Consider the following 20,782-nt stretch of genomic DNA (forward strand, 5'->3'; position numbering starts at 1 on the left):
TTATCCACTGGCATTGTATTAATAGCATGGTATGTTATTTGTTTTTATTATTCATTTAGTTTTGCAAAAGCTGACCAGTTGGAAATTCTCTAGAGTTGTCAGTGCCATTCTGAGCTGAATAAGTGATTAAACAAAGTCTTTGTTTATGGTTAGAGCACCATGATCGTGAACTATCTCATTGTTTTTCTAAACCAACTATGTAACCCTGAGATTTGTCAAGGTTAACGGTCATATAATGTTTTAAGAAATTGAAGAAGAACCGGACAAAACAATAAAAATCATGTGTACTTGTTCCCATGTGTAATCAAGGTTGTTCTGTTTTTCTGTGGCTCAGTCATTACAACGTTTTATTGACATTAAAGCATTTGATGTGCAAATTCCATTTTTAAAATTTTGTTTATAATGATCTTGGAGCAAAGGCACAACCATTAGGCTATGTTGTATGTGCTGAATAAATCATTTAGAATGATACTGAAAAGTAGGTAAAGTTTCCAATGGGAATTCTAATCAGATTTGTTTCTCAAAAAAGATTTTTTTCCAAGCAATGTGAAGGTGAGCCACACACTATGTGGAACATACTGTACATGGTTGTGATGATCTCAGTATTACTAATCTAAACAGAAGAGGGCAGCTGAATACTTAACCTTCCAGTTAATTCAATTGGAGAGTATTGGTACACGCTGCCCTTCATTTTATGATAAAATATCACAGAAAGTTACAAAAACAAAAGAAATGGCTTCTGCATGAGAGTATAGCTCCACCAGGAAATTTCAGTTTCAGACGCATAAAACCTTGAATGTTCTGCAAAAATCATTCATTGCACTGAATTTCTTGAATGTGGTTTTTAGTAAGGATGTGTAAAAAATAATTAAAAATTAAATCCTCTTCCAGTGAAGGTTTTTGAACAGAAAGAGAACATTTTTACTACAAGTTTCAAAGTGTAATAGTTATTCCACATGGAGAAATTTGGATTAGCTGTTTTGTTTAATATGGTTTTGAAAATATTGTAAGCATTTTTCTTTTTTCTTCTTCTTTTAAGGTCAGCTGAAGGTAACAGCATGGGCATTCTACGACTCTTTTAAATGACAATCCTAGTTATCAGTCTTGTACACTGAGCCCATGAGATTTGTGCCGAACATTCTTTAGAAGATATTTCATTCCTGTACTGAAAGCTGAGAGTCACAAGCTAAGTCAAATGTGAACAAAACATTGTCTGCTCTGATTAGTAATTCACAATTCTCAGTTTTCAGGATAAGGTGCTGTTTCAAACTCCAAAACAATGACTCATGCTGACCCTTTTATTAAGCAAAATCTCAACAGTGAATGATTCAGTGGCTCCTGACCAGCTATACACATTAGAGATAAGTGATTATGTTGAAACCTGCAGGGTGTTTCCTGTCTAGTTCTGTTTAAATGCTGAGTCAGAAGAAACACCAGAAAGAAGCAGTCCCCTTTACTCTAAAAGTACACTACATAAGCCTTTGCTATGCAAAACAAATTTCAATTTGTGATCATAAAATACATCTACTATTATACAGATTAACTTTTTCAAACAGACTAGCCTCATAACATTCATATGATCTGTATACAGTTTTTTTGCAGATATGTAAGTTTAAGGTGCTGCCTATGTGCTGGTACAGTAGGTGTAATATTTATCATTATGAAACATACCTGGTAAATTTTCTAAAATAAAGTCTTCTGCCTTTTTAACAATTTTGGCATGCTTCTGATTGCTCACTCTTTTATTATTTAGTACAAAAGGGTGTCATTAAGGAATGTCCACTTTGACTTACTACAGTTCAGTCTTTTTTTTAAACAGAAGACCATAACCCTGATTAAGATAAGGTCCTGTGTAGCATTTGTGAAATGTCATGGTAATTTTTAGAAGGAGCTTTGATTTAAGGAGAACTTAGCACTTCTATACAGTACATTTACACAGTGTAGTGAGAGAAAAACATTGCATTACAATGACCCGTCCTTGATCTAAGCCACATATTATTAATTCATCTAATTTACATTACATTAGTCTTAATCTAGAAATGAAGAGGAAGACTGATGCCACATTAAACGTCTCTATAAAGTGTTAAAAGTCTGTGACTGAAAAATAGTAAGGAACAAATGTTTGTACAATAACAGACACCATTCATTTTGTTCAAATTAAATAATGTCTCTGTCCTTTTCATGGAAACCAAACAAAAACCTTATTTCATGTATCAATAACCACGTTTAGACGTTAACATCACACATGCCATATGGATCCAATTGAACCAATTAGTAAGCATAGGCCTTTTAGACAAATCGTATGCCTTGTGAGTCATATGTTAGGGTTGTTTTCAGAGATCTTGAGTAAATCTCAAAACGTTGTTCTCAAAAAGTTTAATAATGATAATGTCAGGTCTATCTAAACAGCTAAATTAGAACAGTAATGGGACAATGTGCTCCAAGTTGTCAAAAAGTGGATTATCTGTAGCAGTTTATTTTAATCGGACTGTGCTTAAAACAAGTCATATTTTAACAAGATTCAAAAACACAAATGCATTAATGTTATAATGATTAATAATTAATATAGATAATTAATGTTTGTATCATGTAAAGGGAAGGATTTATATTTTTCCTAATTTCCTAAGTCGTAATTGGATATTATATACCAAAGGTAAACAGTAATTGAACTCCCCCTTCAAAAAATATATTATGCGTAAAATACTCGCCTTTATTCATTCATCTTAAATCGATATTTTACATCTAGAAATGTAACAGTTGGCCACGCCCTTTATTTTACCTGTCTAAAATTTAACTGGTCTTAAGGCGTTTGTTTCTCATATATTTGTAGAAGTCAAGTATCAGGATAGAAAAACATGTCATACTTCTATTAACATTTAAATTGAATAATTATAAGCATACTGTATGTGTACGACCATACCACAAATTAATCCAAAATGTTACAGATAAACTAACGGATCTTAGGGTAGCAGTTCTTCTGTCCGATATAGGGGAATTCCGGGGTCCAGATAAATATATGTATTTTTATGGCAAGGATGTCTGACTTGTTTCATCAAGCAAAAATTGCTAAAGAATATACACTCTAGAAAAACATACGAAGTTACAATTTTGTATACCGTAAACATGTTCTCATCCATCTGAAAACTACCTATCCTACGAAAATGAAAGTTTCTTCACTGGTTTTCCATTGATAATATGTGGACTGCGGAAGTCTCGGCTCAGGATCCGTTTCACTTCCTGTAGTCTTTTTTTTTTAAATACGAATGGGGCTTCGTACGTTTGCTCAGACAGTACTGTGCAAGTTTTTTTTTGTAGACTGACATAAACAAATCACAGTTAAAGATCAACTTGCGAAGAGAGAAAAGAGGGATCTTCGATTTTTCTTCGAATTGTTTCTGGGACGAATATGTAAATAGTTTAATGCAAAATGGCTGTTTGTGGTTTATCTGTCTGGGAGAAAGAATTAATCATATGTGGGCAGAGAGTGTGAAATCATTGCTAAATGCGCTCCCAGACAGATACAGTGACTACATCGAAAAGTGGGGCTCATTTGTATTTTGTAGCTTTACAAGAACTGAACACTCGCTTCATTTTCTGTACAGACTTTTTAAACACTTTTTAAATGTGGATGGACGGATATTGTCGCAAAATGTATTTATCTTTGGCAGTGCTGTGTTATTTAATTAAAAGCAGCGTTTCTTTCAATCTGGATATAGACGATCCTTCTGTTTACTCTGGTCCTGCTAGGAGCTACTTTGGATTTTCAGTGGATTTCTTCAAGCCAGATGACAGCCAGTAAGTTTCAGAATGTACTTTTTTAAACCCTACAATACACCTTGTGACATTAATCAAGTTACCTAAAAGTTCAAAGTATATATAAACTTGTCTATATAGTATAAATATAGAATACCGTTGTGTAAGTGTAGCCTGTTTTCTAGGGCAAATTAAAGATAGAAATGAACGATTCAGTTTTGAACACCTATCGTTTACAGCAATAGGGTGTAATTCAAGTTCTTTGATAAAAAAGGAAATCTTAAAACTTTTTGATGTTGTAGTGCGATCTCCTAATCCCCAACTTCCTCAGTATTGTGTTACATTTGGTTTAGGCACCTTAGAAGTATTGGACGTTATTGTCAAATAAGTAAAATGTAACACAGATTTGTTTAAGAAAACATTTTGTTTCCAGCATCTCAATGTTTTTGTTGTGTTTCTCAATAAATTTCTGTACACTCCAAATTGATTTTCATACTTACTTGAATTTAAGCTATTGGATTCAACTGTGCACTGTTCTTTCTTTTTATTCTGTGAGTTCATCCAATAAAAAAAAACAGTAGTTCACAATGGTTTGAGTTCTTGTCAGCAATTTCGAATTCCTTAGTGCTGTATGTTTGTAACAACTTTAAAATTATATAAATTATTAACTATTACATTTTTGGTCAGACCAGTTACGATCATCAGGACGCTGAGTAGCTTGTAAGGCTTAAGATTCTTTTGGTTTATTTTAATTATTTATATCTTCTTTGTATTTTCTTCATCTTTAGGTTAAACATCTTGATAGGCGCTCCTAAAGCAAATGCGTCTTTTTCAACGCTTGTGGAGAGAGGAGTAGTTTACAGCTGTCCCTGGCAAACAAACACACCGTGTCAAGAATTACAGTTTGACAATACAGGTGAGCTTCATCCTTGACTTCTCAAGGTTTGTTATTTACTATACCATTTGTGAGTCGTATACCTTTACTGGAGCCTGACCGTGCTACTGATCCCCTAACTCAATGTTAGTCTTCCAGCTCATGTCGTCTCAGTGTGCTTTTCTGCAAAGGCAGCTATCCTAATTTGAATAAAATAAATGCAACATAATTATGCTGGTGTTTTATGGAACCCACTCGTTCACTTGGAGTAGATCATTGTCCTCAATTCTTCCTGCGAGAGAAAGGTTACAAATGAACTATTTACTGTTTGATTTTATCCACTTCTGTAGTTAATGTGAATAAAATTCAAAAGTGTTTTCAAGAGATGTAGTATAGAACAATTGCCTAAGTAGCTATTATGAAATATCTAAAATAAGTAAGTTTAATTATAATTGCCTTGAATTACCTCCTATGAACTAAATGCATGCTTATATTCCAGATACTATGGCTACAGTGTCTACTTCAGATGTTACTTTTTTTCGACTACATAAAGGACTTCAGGTTATATAAATAAATACAAAGATGCCCCACTCATAAAGTCAGATAATTAAAACAGATAACAAATAATGATTTTTACTATCGGGATTATAGCAGATTAAGAAACTGGTAGCAATGCTGTTTGTTTGCCGTTTTAATACTTGAACTAAGATCTTGAGACAGCACGTTTTCATTCCTAGAACTGTTCCAGTCATATTCTCTGAATTGATGGTAAACCCAAATGATACATTTGTGGGTTTTCAAATTGGCTGCATTATTAAATCCAAAATAATTTCTGACAAAAAAGCAGTATTTTCTATTAAGTACCAAGTGCATTTTAATGTAAATTGTTAATTTGGCACAAAGCAGTTGTACTCTTTATATATAAAAAATAGAGTATATAGTAATGATAGTGTCAAAGGAATATGGGTTATGTTGTATATAGAGCAATAAGTTGCCCCGGATGTACAAAACCATGGCAGGTTATGCAGATCAGCTTGCTCAACATGTTTTCAATAGGTGTGTTAAATCTAATACTTCACTGAAGTAAGAACCAAGGATTTGTGCTCATGTCAGAACTCATACTGGAATGCAGAAGGAGAATGTTTCAGACATATCTTACTCCAGTGTACTGCTGCCTACAGTGGTGAAATAGCAAGAGGAGTGACTTTACAAACTTACATGAATTGTTAGTTTGTTTAATTTTTGGCCTTGTATTAGTATAGTGTGTGGGAATCTTTACAAGCAACCTCAAAGGGCATGACCTCTGATAACCTCACCATTTTAAGATTTAAATCCTTTTATAGCCATTGCCCTGGTGTTTTTACCCTGCTTTGATAAGCAATCTGACTTCACAAGCATTCCTTCATTCCTTTTGTATGGGATTTGATTTATGGTACATTTGGTTGGCCTGTACAGTATCCGTTAGATTATCATGTGAACAGTAGATCATTGTGGTTCACAATTTAAAGAGTTAGATATCTTTAAAATTGTTTTATGAATAGGCCTATCTTAACCTTCTTGCATATATATATACACATTTTTCTTACAATGTAAGAACTCCAATGAAAATAACTTTTAAAAGTGTAGCCTGAAACAGTGGCATTGTTACACACCATGTTTAAATACTGAAAAGAAATGCACTCTGTCAGAAGTGAGTTAAAGAATATTCAAGAAGTACAAAATATCTCTTTTTGAATTGTTGGTTCAGTATTCTCTGGGGTACCTACAAAAACCTGGGAGGTGTCTAGAGAGAGATTCACCCTTGACTGTGTGTTCCCTCTACTGAAGCTACTTAGAACACATCTGAACACGTCTATCATTTGACGTTTTATTACAGGGCGATGAAGTAATTTTAGACTTATACTTCTATTAGGTAAACACCCAGATTAAACAAGCAGTGTGCTGTGTACCTCACAGACAGTTCTAAAAGAAAAACAAAACCCCAGATGTTTTTTACATCAATCCTACAAGCACACCACTTCAGATCACTTCAAGAAGAGTTGATGGTGATTTTTTTCTTAGCCTCCATGCTGTTTTCATTTTTCAGTTATCACACATTGGCCTAACCTAGACTAAATAATACAGGACAAGCCCAGCTCCTCTCAACAGCCAGTGGCAGAAACCGCTGATTAACTCACTGAGCCTAGTTCCCACCACAAAAAAATCTTCTAGCTTTTCTCTTTATTCACTTTATTGTCATTGCTTCCTCTTAGTCTCTTGAATTGAAGATTTTGGCCTGTTTATTTCAGTTGACTAATTTAGTACATTAAAATGAGTTGTACATGGTTTTTTTTTAGGAAACCGTCTGTTGTTCACTGAGTTATGCTCCATTGAATCCCAGTTATTCAGGCTTGTGTCTTACCACATAATCTCTAGAGAGTTGTCCTGTGAGAGCCTCTGATGAGAAAACATTCTGTTACATAGGCTAAGCAAACCCCATTTATATCATTTTTCTTTGGGGGGGAGGGGGTTAAAGTCAACATCTGTCTTCTTTGAAACCTTTTAACTTCAAAACATGTTTCAGTTTTGTGTGTAGGTAGAACACGTTAGATTATACTTACTTACTTCAGAGGCTGCTTGTCATTTAATCTTTCATTGTTCAACACACCAGGTCTGACATTACCGTTTAGATGTAATTTAGTAAGGTCTTTCTCTCTTGAATTGGGTCCAGTCTTATACAAAACGTACTTTCTTGTTTGCTATATCAAATGCATACAGACAGTATGAGCAACTGTCAGCTAGGAAATGAAAGACAGAAGAAGTGTTTTAGAACAAAAGGAGGAAAAGGTCATACACGCCTTTAGAAAAACTTTAGAAATGTTTTTTTATGACTTTTTAAATGCTGCTAGTGTGTGTGTTCACAGAAGTGAGAAGATATTCCCAGAAAAGCAGTTGTTTCCTTTCGAAAACTGTTGAATCATGGTTATTGAGCTGCGATTGTTTTGCACTACCTTCTGCTGTTTTGATAAATGACCACGTCCTCATCCCCACAGTAGATTTCTTTGTTATGGCAGACCCTGGGTTTCAGTGCAGAGGCTGACTCAATCTAGATTACCGCTGCGTGTTGATGTGGGCTGGAGGACACGCTATAATTAGAGAATGTATAGTAAGATTGTTATTTTTAAGATTTTAAAAATCCCCAGAAATGAAGTGCTGTCGGCTTAGATGCATGTTGTCTTTTGAGCTGATGAACAAGGATACTATGTACTGTACTTTGAACAATGCAGACATCCAGATTTTCCCAAACTTTAACTCTTTGATTAAAAAAGAAAAAAAATAGTTTGAAAAAGCTCCTTGAAGTAAAAAAAACTTCTGTCCACACAGGATCCTACTAATAAATCCCTTCGAGGAAATGTTTAACTATAGAACTGCTGATATGAAGTTTTGATGGTGTCTGTGACACCAATTTAAGTAAATGCTTGAGTGATGCTTTTGTTGTGGACATGCTATTTGCAGATTGCCAATTTATTATTCTGGCTACCTCTTCTGCAGCCATTCCATTGCTGTGAGTGGGTGTGTATGCCCGCTGAAAAAACATGTTTTCTTTTCCTTCCTTATGGACATAATCATGCATTCAGTTACTGATAACCTAATTTGGAATGTGCATGATTTAAAACAGGTGTTAGCCAGTTTGCATTGGCTGACTAAACTTTGATTAAGCATTGTAGCACCCGTAAGTTGTAATAAGAACCTTATTTGAATGTTTTAGGTACTCTCTTACTCTTCAGTTAGTGGCAGAATTTTATGGCACTCATTCTGCCGTAAGGGGTCCAGTGAAGTTTTGAAAAAAGCTTTAGAATTTAAGAGGTTCCCTACTGACAAGCATCTGCAAGTTCTGTGTTACTGATTTTATGATCACAGCATATTGGTACTCTGTCCTTTCCTCTTAAACAATAGGTCAGGACTGTATGCAGTATGTAGCTGTGATTTCAGTGTGTCATTATAAAGGGAAATGAGATGTAACTTAAAAGGAACTATCATCTTCTGCATTATAAGGTCCAGGATTAGACGTCTGTTGTATTTAACATAACTGTGATGCCTGCCCGAGGGGACATACATACTGTAGCTTTTCATGTCAAGTCGCTGTGTAGTTGGAGGACACTGCGTTGAGCAGTGCATGCATGACTGCAGTAGAGAAAGGGAATGTTCTCAAAAATGTCTTAAACATAGTTTAAATAGTTGTGATCTGTGCTTTTAAGCCTTTAAAGGGTGCCAAGAGTCTTCTGATACATTATGCGTCAAAACACTATACAGTTGGATCTCCTCTAAAAAACATCTCCTTTGGAAGCCAATAAGAAACGCAGAGAATCAGGCCCATTGAAGGAAGGAAGTAATATTGCAGATGAAGAGGCAAGTTGACAAGGCAGATGTTTCCTGTCTTTAAACTATTCTCATGTGGTCTGTAAGGTGCTCTGGATTTTGGAAAAATTACTGTCATGTCAATGTTTATTTTGGGCTTTTTTTTACTGTTCTAGTTGATTTACATTGTGTTAACAGCTTACGTGAATGATAATTATCATTTTATTGCAACAAACCTTTTTAAAAAAAAACATGGCTGTAGCCTGAATGTTATTTTATGTGTGTTTGTATAAGTTTAAGCTTGTGATGGCCATCGTTTCAAAACAATTCTCACTAACATCTTAACAATAACTGTAATTGTACCTTATATTTTTTAGAAAATATTTCTGTTGCTTGCTGTGTGTTTTGTTATCATGCTGTCTAAAAAACAGTTCAGGTAGCACATCAGTGACCTGGAAGTAGCATTTTGCATTGCTGTGTTTTTATTTGCTGTGTCAGGAATAATTTAACAAAATTTGGTCAGTAGCACATCACAAAGTAGCTACTTGTAACATAAATTACAACATTTTCTCCTCCTGATATGTTGACTGGATAAGGGTTTTATAATGCTGTTTTGCTTTATGGGCTTTGTCAAATAATGTTGCCTCAGCATGTTTAAAGTTGTCCTGCTTTAACTAGACCTCCAGGCAACTGGGCTCTGTTGGAACAAGCCTTTGTATTTTGCACATTAGATGCACGGTTCACTCCTGTGTATGAAATCTCCTTGAAACTATTTGAAATTTAGCTAGGATTGTAACTAAATAATCAATTACAAATTGTCAAGCTCACAAAGGATTATTAAAATGACTACTCTAATTAATGGTGAATTGTGTGCTTTAATGTGCAATATCATATTTTGAGTAGTATAAACTTATTTTGGTTTGTAAACCTGATTTATAAAAATGGGTGATACTTAACATTTACATTTAGAACACATTATCAGGAATTGATATGAAATATGTTCGGTAGGCTATTTGCTCAGATATAGTGTACATATATATAGCCGTCTCCTTTATAACTCTAAAGGTTTGATTGTTAGTGGCCAATTGATGAGGATAAGGTTCTCATCCAGCCATTTCTTGAATGATGCCAGGATATCATTCACCAACATGGTTGATGGGAAAAAATTACTTATTTTAAGCCTAGAAATGTATCTTGTCATTCTTGCTTCACCATAACTGGAAGATGAAAATGATGTCGCTTGATCAGAAATACTTTTTCCATAGGTTATTTTTTACAACTCGGTACTTCACATTTTATTTACAGTATATAGTTTGTTTCTAGTTTCTGCTATTTTTGTACATTAAATGTCATGCACCAGGTGTTTAGCCAGCTTTTTGTCTGTTGTTCTTGCCTTTTCTTTTGCACCTCATCTTATTTTGAGATCATCTGTGAACTTGACTAGTTTACTGTATATACCAGAGTCTAGGTCATTGATATACAGTAACAGCGTCAGTGGCCTTAATATAGACTCCTGATGTACTCTGCTAATTATACTGTATGATCAAAGTTTGAGATTTCAACCCTTAATCTGGCTTTATCCAAAACTATCGGCATTTCTACCTCCAGATATCTTCCTATACATTCCAGTTATAAGTAGAAATAGCTTTAAGTATTTAGTTTTCCTTCATGTCTTCCAGTTTTCCTTCTTGAGGATTTTTGGGAGCTCACCTTCGTGGTTGTTTCTAAACAGCTCAAAATTTTCATGTTTTATTTTTTCTCTGTTGGTTGTAAATTACAGTATTTGCCTACGCATTTTTCTCTTTGTATATAGAGCGTGTGGGCTTTTCTGCATGGCAGTGCTTTCTCAAATAGGTTATCTGTTTAGATTCAATTTAACTGCCCGTCAATCATTCTTAGATGACAGGAAAGGAATCGATGGCTCTCCAATGGAATTTAAATCCAGCCAGTGGTTTGGAGCCACTGTGCGGTCAAGTGGTGACCAGATATTGGTAAGTCTCAGTTTCTGTTGTCTCCCCCTGGTTCCCTCTAACTGTTTAAATCAGTGATATGATGTGAGACTTTACTTTACTTCTGGCTGTAGTGCACCTTGTAATTTAGGTTGTTAAAAGCAGGCAGTGTTTAGGTTCAAACGAGCACACTAAGCCATTGGTAATCTTTCTTCTTTTTGAATTAATGAACATTTTTTGCTGTATTCTGTATTCATAAGTCTACACAAGAATTAGGCTTTAAATACATCCAACGCTGTTAACATTTTTTTTATTTCTAGGCATGTGCTCCACTCTATCAGTGGAGGACATTTGGGAATGCAGAAAGAGAGCCCGTTGGAACCTGTTTCCTGAAAAAAGGAGGGCGAATAGTGGAATACTCACCTTGTCGAACAGGTAATGCACTCCTGTGGTTTGCTTATTAGACATCGTGAAATATTAAGCCCTTGGGAGCTGTCTTAGCAAGATAGTGTGTTGTAATTTTCATTGTTGAAGTCAAAGTGATGAAATAAAAAGAATCTACAGTTGCTTACCAAAGTATCGGGACCTCATTTAATACATGTGTACTCACTTATGTCTTATTTAGTAAAAATTGTTAATTAAACTGTGATTACCGTTATTGGTTACTATTTCAAAATAACAAGCAGTAGTTCACCTTGGAGGCAAATTAAGTGAATTCTATCAGAAATGTCCCAGTTCCAATATCTGCAGTTCAGTCGATACAGTATCTTTGCATGTTCTCACATGGTATTATCATACTTCATTTAATACAGTGAACCTTGCCTTGGTGTTATTTATTTACTTATTTATTTCAATGATTTCAATGTTTCCAAAGGGTATTTATTTTGCGTAGTATAAGGATTGGGTTTAAAGGTTCTGTGTGAGTTTTGCCCTCCAAATTTAGCTAAGGTTTACAGTATTGTTAATCCAGAAAGAAAAATATTTAGTTGGACCTACCTTGATTTTGAAAGAGTTCATGTGTTCTGAAAGGTGAAATACTGTTGCACTGTTCTGATGGTTTAAGCTCTGTGAGGTGCAACAACTGACTAACTTATCATTTTACGTATTAGTTTAGGTTTCTTTCACAATGTAATTATTAGTAATTGACATTTGGAAGATTGTGAAATGTAAATGAGAGTTGAGAAAAGGTATATTATTCATACTGAATCATAGCAGAGGATTTTTACTGGTTTGTGAAAGCCTGTAATGTCCACATAGTGTAGCCAACACCCATAATTGACCATATGCTGTGTTTCACAAAAATACATTCTTTTTTTTCCTGGGGGAGATTTAAACAGGATTTGTTCACCATTAACTTTAAATATGACTTCAGTTTTCAGTGAAAGTTTAGTAAATCTGATTTCACAGAATCTAACACTACTATTGTACCTTTCTGTTAAGCATAATAGAAGGAGGAGAATTTTTTACATGACGTTTGTCCCTGCTCTTTTGTGGTGCTTATTAAAGTGGGCATCAAACTGCATTTTAAGGAATTTGTTGTTTCCTGTTTAAAAACCAGTTTCGGTCTAATAAGTCTCAAGAATCTATTTTCCACATAATCTAATTTGACCGATTTCAGTTGAGAGGTGTGAAGACTATAGTCCTAAATATCTTGGTCACTCATATTTCTTTTGGAATATGGTTAAAAAATTCCTTGTCAAATACCTTTATTCATGACTGATTTTGCCTTCGTGCAGTAACTGTAACATATGCTAAAGGCAAACTTGCTATCACCATGGCTTTCTAAGACATATTTGATTTTTTACTTTGTTTCTGCTTTGCCTAACTGTAAGTTTGTATACTTGTTCCAGCCTTGGGCAACCCTGAAGGACAAGGATTTTGCCAGGCAGGATTCAGCATAGACTTTGTAAAGGTATGGAATGTTTCACAATACAACATAGCCTCAGGACTCTCTTGCTTTAACCAGACTCTATCATGTATGTTGTGCCATTTTCTAGTTATTTCTTATGACGTCAGCATGTAAAAATGGCTGTTTTCCTCATATCAAAGTAGTTTCCAACATTTGTTATTTTAACCTCATTCCTCAAAATTAATTTGCCCATTGTCAGAACTGTTTAATCTTAAAAATGGAACTCAATGAACATTCTCCATTCCAACATTTGTCTTTTTTTATGTTTTTAGCAGAATAACCGTGTGGTTGTTGGAGGACCTGGTAGCTTTTATTGGCAAGGTAATACATTATAATAATAATAATAGTGCTTTTCTGGACACTCCAAAGTGCTTTGGTAGTAGGGACTCCCCTCCACCGCCACCAATGTGCAGCCCCACCTGGATGATGCGACAGCAGCCATAGTGCGCCAGAACGCTCACCACACATCAGCTATCAGTGGGGAGGAGAGCTGACTAATGAAGCCAATTAATAGATGGGGATTATTAGGAGGCCATGATTGGTAAGGGCCAATGGGAATTTGGCCCTTACCAATCACGCCAGGGTTACACCCCTACTCTTTTTCGAGAAACGCCCTGGGATTTTTAATGACCACAGAGAGTCAGGACCTCGGTTTTACATCTCATCCGAAGGACAGCGCCTGTTTACAGTATAGTGTCCCCATCACTATACTGGGCATTAGGACCCACATGGACTGCAGGGTGAGCACCCCCTGCTATCTGCACTTACACCTCTTCCAGCAGCAACCTAAGTTTTTCCCAGGAGGTCTCCCATCCAGGTACTGACCAGGCTCACACCTGCTTAGCTTCAGTGAGTTGCCAATTGTGAGTTGCAGAATGATATGGCTGCTGGCTGCTGACATTATAGAACATATCTTTATTAAGTCATTCAAGCAAGGTAGATTTTTAAAGTAAAAGGTTTAGACAGGCACCGCCAGTGATGCTGCTTGCTCAGAGTGCAAGTTGAGCTCTGTGGTCCAAATGGTGATGGTTTGATTGTGGTCATTTGGCTAACCAGCTGTAACCTGGCAGCAGCATACAAGTAACAGAATGCCACCGGGCTGGGTTGGAATTATTCGTCAAGGTTTTTGTGAAACAGTGACCCCTGTGGCCTGTTGGGCAACTGCAGGAATGCAGTGATGTTAGTAAAACATGCTTCTCTGCTTCTATTTGATGTTAACAAAGGTACCATGCAGTTGGCACTATAGTAAAAGCTGAATAGCTGTAACTGTTGAGCATATTGGAGGACTCTACAGGCCCCTTAATCTTCCCATGCAGTAAAGGAAACATCCTTGAGCTCAAGTTTGAAGCAATTGGGGATTTCAGATTTATTTAAAAAAAGGAGTTGTTCTTCAGTCTGTACTACCCATCCAAGTGAATAATTAAAATGTTTTGTGTTGAAAGTGCTGAGAATATTAATGTAAAAATCTTAAAACTGCAGAAGGAATAAGAGCCAGGTGAAATTTCAGGATCTGGTCTTACCTGTGATAACATAAATGAAATGTTGGCTGGTGTTCAAAAACAAGATCAAGTCAGATCTAGAACTCCAAGAAGGCCTTAAAACCTACTGTTTTTAACTGCTTACAATATTAAACCTTTGGTATTATTCACAATTTCTGCCTTAAAAGTCCAACAAGATAATATCCTGCTTTTTTATTGTTTTATTCAAATCATATATTGACTTTGCCCCCCATAATGCTGTTTATTAGATCACTAGTGCAGCACATAATTATGCGCACTTAACAAAATTGTAAGAGGTAGAAGTGGCATTGACCTGATATTGTAATATATAAATTCAGCTTTATCTATGTGTTTTGTTACACTGTGACCTGAAAGAAAGATGTGTGCACTGTAGCTTTCAGTATTTGCAATGCTACCTTCATCTTTTTTTTAACACATCAGCTCTTTAGGAGAGCAACATCATACTGGGAGAAGAACTTCTAATAAATCCCAGAAAAAATAATTAAATTCAAAAGATGTAACAGAAAATACACTTTGAATTAACCATAATACTACATCATAATTAGTAATTTTAAGTAAGGTCAGTTTATGTTCATCTCTATTCTTGTACCGGATTCATCATCACTATCAGGTCATACAAGGTGGTCTTTAAGATTCACGAGTGAACATGAGTGTACATTGTTGGGCCTTCTTATGATTTGCTGTGCGCACTTTAATTATTGTGGATTAATTTATTTTTAAATGCTTCTGAGATTTCCAGCTAGACCTCTGTAAATATTCTTAACAGATAAAAGTCATTTGCTGTATATCCTTTTGGTTTCCCAGTATTTTAAAAGAATACAACCCTGACCACTTTTTAGTACTGAAGAATTGTAGGAATCAATTGAGACATCACTAAACCACCTTCATCTCTGGCTTTGGTTCATGAAAGACCCAAAACGGTGCTTGGAAAAAAGTTCATTTAAATGCTTATCATTCATGTAGCAAATGAGTTGTCCCTTTGTTTATGTGTCTATAGAGTTATTTTTCTTCTGTGCCTTTCGGTACCTACAAAAGTGTTTTTGTCAATGTTTCTTCATTCCTTCAGGTCAGCTGATCTCTGATGAGATTTCTGAAATTATAAACAACTACAAACCTGATTACTTCATAACATACAAGAATCAGCTTGCAACAAAAACAGCCAGTGCCCAGTTTGATGACAGCTATTTAGGTAAGGGATTTTTTTTAAAATGTCATTTTAAGTTTTGTTTACATTTTTGGCATTGTATCCTAATAGCATAACATGCTGTTTAAACCAAAGTGTGGGGTATTTTTGGAGCTGTGGGCTATTCTCATTGTTCAGAGTATAAACAAAGAGAAAGATGTACACACTAATATTTGCTTTAGCAGACTAAGCCTATGCCCTGTTTATTTTTCCTTATGAAATGTGAACTGCATGATAATTCACCAGTTAACTGTACATTTTCTACAGTACTGATTCCATAAAATTTTGTATATTGGGGATGAAAGCTGTATTATTCCCTACCAATATGTGTTCTAAACGTTTTTTGATTGTACAATTAAGTCTTGTGTCAAGCAATAAAAAAAAAAGTTATTTAATTTTGTTTCACAGGTACGTCTTGTTCTGCAGAACTACAATTTGCTTTGTTCTTCAGAATTTGGGTCCTTCATAATTACAGTTCTGCTCTGTTGCAATTTTTAGGTTACTCTGTGACTGTTGGAGATTTTAACAATGATGGAACAGATGGTGAGATTTCTCTTCTACAACAGATATAAAATATGAAAACTGTATGCAAGTCGATTTAGGTATCAGTGTTGCCAATTTAAGGAAGACCAGAAAAAATCTGTTTCTATTAATAGTACACCTATAAACTGTAATTTGAAAGATGAAAGCTAATATGACTGTTCCTCAGACAACACTGGTGAGTTATGGAAAAATAGTAAACATTTAGGAATGTAATTAAGACTAGGAGTCTTTTATGTGGTAGTGTTTGAAGTTGGTGAGGTAGTGACATTAGCGCCTTTACAGGTTTGGAGTCTGATAAGTCATCATGTATGATAAGCATTTATTCTTTAGTTAGAGGTTTTATAGTAATTACTTTTAATGATTTTCATTTTTTGTCAAGGAAAAAAGGAAGCTTTACAATTTCTCCCTTGTTATAGTTCATGGCCAAAACCAAGTCATTCAGAGAGTTTTTATTTTTCATTTCACACATCTTATCTCCTTAATGAACTTTGCGTTTCAGTTGGTAAGGCCGTATACTAGTATTTGTCAGTGGTGCTTTAGTGTCTTATAAAGACTGCATTCAACAACACTAGGATTTTGTTTCTGAATATTACTTTATGAAAGTACCTTCGTTTTTCACCATTATGTTCCTTATGAGAAGACGGGGCTCAATAACAGTACCCCCCGTCTTGCTTCTTTCTACAGATTTTGTCACAGGAGTTCCTAGAGGTGCAAAGGCTCTTGGATATGTAAGTATACTTTGCTTTATAGAGCAAACGTTTATCCTTTTTAGGAAAAAAAAAGCTCACATAATAATCTGTTTTTGTGTGCAGGTTACCATTTTAAATGGAAAAAACATGGAATCAATGGTTAATTTCACCGGCGAACAGGTAGATTCCTTCTTTCTTGTTTGCTTTATCTTTATCTTTTAAGGTGATTAGCTTTTTTAAATTCTCCACATAAATTATTTACAAACAGATATGTGAAATAAGTTGTACATGATGTAATTAAGACAAACTATGGCAACACAACACTAACATGTTACATGTTGAAGTTTTTAAGTGAAACTGTAAAGCAAAAACATATTACAATGTAACATTTTGCATGATTTAAGCAGGAAGTTTGTCTGGATTATTATTTAAATTTGAATGATGGATTAAGTAAACATTTGGGGGTTTTAGTTTCTCCAAAACATTCAAGTTTAATTAATCCATCATAATTTGAGACAGAAAATCTGCATTGAATACTTTTAATATTTCATTCTAGTACTATACTACACATTGGGTGTTGGTTAATCTGATTGATAATATTATACTTTTAAAAAACATGAAAGTTTGCTTTTTTCTGTGAAATATGCATTTATCACTGTATGCCTATCCTTCAAGGTCATCCTGACTAAATATGCATAAATCATTGATAGGCAAGTGCGACACAATGTTATTGTGGTTTCAGCCTTTTTTTTTAATGGCATTTTATTTACAAGCCAGGAGTTCATGTCCTAAATCCACTTCCCCATCTGGAACTCATCAACACAGCCCTGTCAGCACAAACATTACAGAAAAGCAGAAAGGAAAGAAGAGTGCACAGTCAGCATGTGGCTCTCTGAGCGCAGGGGTTGAAGCAGTTTGGCTGGGGAAAGGAATTACTGGGAGCTGAGGGATAGCAAAAGCTTCAGTCTGATTGGCTGACGTACATTTTCATGTTCTCTGGAAAGTGGCTGGTCACTTCTTGAACAGAGGTGCCTGTACTGTATCAGACGCCACAGCAACACTGCTGCAATATACAACGTTTCCCAGACATTGAAATAGAATTGCGATAAAATGTAAAGATCAAGAGATTTTTTTGTTGCTGTCTTTTGAGTAATTTTCCCACTATAGAATAATCCATGAATGTTCAGAAAGCCTTTATGTATACTGTAATGGCATTACTCGATGACAGACATTTTTTGTTGATTCTTTGAGTAGAGAGGAGTGAGGAGGATGTGTATGCTTACACTCATATACAACATCTCTCTATGCTATTTCAAGTTGCATGGCTTAAGGTTGAATTAATTTTCTTCCTATAGTGGTCTTCTAGACTTAACATAGAAAATGGCACCAGCGTTATCCACTGCAAATTATTCTTCATTAATATGAAGCATGAAACATTCACTGCGTCTCCCAGCCCCAACCAAGCTGGGTTTTGTACAAGTCACATGTTTACTGCAAATCATAGGTTTCAGATAGTTATTATGGTTTAACTCTGCTTTATAGTTGTGAGTGGCTCAATTTATCATTTGCGTAGCCTAGTTTACTATATAGTACACATACAGAGAAAAGGATTAATAGAGGTGTTCTGATAACTAATGACTTTTTTCATTCTTCACCTCCAAACATGTGTCTCCGGCCTTATATCAGTGTTATAATGCATAAGAATAAGCTTTTTACTTATCTGAAGGGGCAAAACCTGTTAAAAAAAATGAAAAATGCTGCATGAAAGCCATAATATGTGTTGACATGACTGCAAAGCAAAACAGACTAGAGTTTTAACAGGTCATGGCTTTTGTGGAGACATTGTTTCAGTTCAAATGCAGAGGGTGGAAGCTAATGGGGCTGTAGGAATGCTTAGAATGCACAGAACTGGCACAGTGGTAACTGTGATTTAAGTTTTTAGGAATTTATAATTGTTATTATTGTTGTTGCCATTGCTGTTCTGGGAAGAAAACAGTAATTCTAGGGAATATAGTACTCTGAACAAATCCATGGCTAAATTCATTCTTAATTTGTTTCATAGATGGCTGCTTACTTTGGTCATTCTGTGGGTGCAACTGACATCAATAATGATGGGTAAGAATTGTGTGTAAATCTAATTCAAAGGGCTTCAAAAGAAAAGTAATATATGATGTAATACAATAAAAAGACCATATAGTGCCTGTAATGTTTTCTTGTAGCTTTTTCTGAACCATAGAAACCTGTATTAAAGGAGAACTGTAGTCCCAATTTCTCAGACTGCTTATTAAATCTCGGTAAAACAAACTGATGGTGTTGCAAATTTTCACAAATTCCGAATTATGTACGAAATCGTAAACTCTGTGAATGTTTGTAGAGTCTCCATGTTTTACAAAACACTGGAACGAGAGTCTGCGCGAATTGTGATGTGAAGCAGCCCTTCATGTCACTGGAAGTTTTGTTGCCTCATTCTGAATTGCATACAATAACAGTAATATGGCTCTGCACATACCCGGAAATTTGATCTATTTTGTGATGTAAATTGGAGGTTTTACATGTTACTCTGTACATTTTACTTTCATTGCAGTTTAAAATGCATTCATCTTAGCCGATTTTTTTCCTACCCCAAAATATAGAAATAGTCTTGCAGCTTGCCTTTAAAAATAAGTATTTGTGAACTTGGAAAATGTCTTTGTCCAGTCTGTTCACTTCTGATGTGAAACCTTTTCTTCGTCATGCCAAAACATATTCAGTTTGCAGTGGACTTATTAATACACTATAAAACTGCATTAAAACAACATAAAAGCAGTTTTGGTGTACACAATATTTAATAAGTACAGGCTATAACGTGAGCTCTCGGATAACTAAAATGAAAACTTAATTTCCTTCATGCTCTGCGCAAACTGGTGATAAAGACTTTCTTTGCAGTTTTGTAGATCTATTTATCGGAGCCCCTCTCTTCATGGACCGAGGCTCAGATGGGAAGCTGAGAGAGGTTGGCCAGGTCTATGTGTACATGGGAAAGGGTCAGTTCACATTCCCTAAACTGCAGAAGCTGACTGGCACTGAAATCTACTCCCGATTTGGCAGCGCCATCACTCCTCTTGGAGACCTTGACATGGATGGATTTAACGGTACCAGATTAGTGTGAATTACAGCCTGCCTCCATCTTTGTTTGTTTTTTTGTTAAAGGGAAAAACCAAATCAAATATGTAGCTTGTTTTATGGATTCCCAGGATAGTTTTTTCACCTGATGAAAATAATTCGTTAGGTGGGTTTTGCATTCAGTTTAATATGAAGCGTATAATTTTTTTTCTGGTTTTGTGTGGCAACATTAATAACATTAAAAATAAAGTTAAAATGACGTTAAATGGCATGTTGCTGTTCAGAAAAAAACATTAAGAGGCAGAAAACATCAGTTTGCCAGGATGACTGTTCATTAAATGTGTTACTCATTAAAATGGAACACAATGTGTGGTTTAAGAAAGTAAGGCATCTTGTTTTGTATTTCAATTTTAGATATTGCAATTGCTGCTCCCTATGGAGGGCCTGACCGCAAGGGCCTTGTTTACATCCACAACGGAAGAGCTACAGGCCCTGATCCCTCTGCATCCCAGGTCCTAGAAGGGAAATGGGCTTCTACTTCCATGCCGCCCAGCTTTGGCTACTCAATGCATGGTGCCACGGACATAGATTTAAATGGGTACCCAGGTACAGTATGTCTGGTTTACCATAATGGGTGCTTTCCCTTATTTTTGCATTCTTAATCTTGTAGAAGTGATATGCAACAGCAATAATAAAAAACAGCACACTTTCAAACAGATGCATTCTTAATCTAATGCATCTAACGTATCAGGTTAGGCAAAAAGAAAGCCTGACCCACACCCAAAGTAGTATTATTCCTTACACTTATATAGCGCTATTGTGGACATCTCTACCCAAAGTGCTTTATAGGTAATAGGGACTCCCCTCTAGCATCCCCAATTCATGTTCAGCCCAGCCAGGACACAAAGGTAATGCCATGGGC

General features: G+C 35.5%; 1 protein-coding gene across 2 annotated transcripts in view; it reads left to right on the forward strand.

Annotated features, from left to right (window-relative positions):
* Positions 1-3,236: 3,236 nt before the first annotated feature.
* Positions 3,237-20,782, forward strand: part of itgav (integrin, alpha V) — a 36,497-nt gene continuing 18,951 nt past the window's right edge. The window contains exons 1-13 of one of the 2 annotated variants that reach the window (XM_088605183.1): positions 3,237-3,795; positions 4,542-4,669; positions 10,865-10,956; positions 11,235-11,349; positions 12,765-12,826; positions 13,096-13,144; positions 15,410-15,532; positions 16,025-16,069; positions 16,754-16,797; positions 16,882-16,938; positions 18,821-18,873; positions 19,684-19,889; positions 20,275-20,466. In XM_088605183.1, coding sequence (XP_088461309.1) covers positions 3,623-3,795; positions 4,542-4,669; positions 10,865-10,956; positions 11,235-11,349; positions 12,765-12,826; positions 13,096-13,144; positions 15,410-15,532; positions 16,025-16,069; positions 16,754-16,797; positions 16,882-16,938; positions 18,821-18,873; positions 19,684-19,889; positions 20,275-20,466 — 1,339 coding nt within the window. In that variant the 5' untranslated portion in view covers positions 3,237-3,622. The remainder of the gene's footprint in view (positions 3,796-4,541; positions 4,670-10,864; positions 10,957-11,234; positions 11,350-12,764; positions 12,827-13,095; positions 13,145-15,409; positions 15,533-16,024; positions 16,070-16,753; positions 16,798-16,881; positions 16,939-18,820; positions 18,874-19,683; positions 19,890-20,274; positions 20,467-20,782) is intronic. The other variant, XM_088605184.1, reaches the window with a different exon arrangement.

The sequence above is a fragment of the Lepisosteus platostomus genome, chromosome 14 (genome assembly GCF_059453375.1).
Source record: "Lepisosteus platostomus isolate fLepPlt1 chromosome 14, fLepPlt1.hap1, whole genome shotgun sequence".
Classification (NCBI taxonomy): Eukaryota; Metazoa; Chordata; class Actinopteri; order Semionotiformes; family Lepisosteidae; genus Lepisosteus; species Lepisosteus platostomus.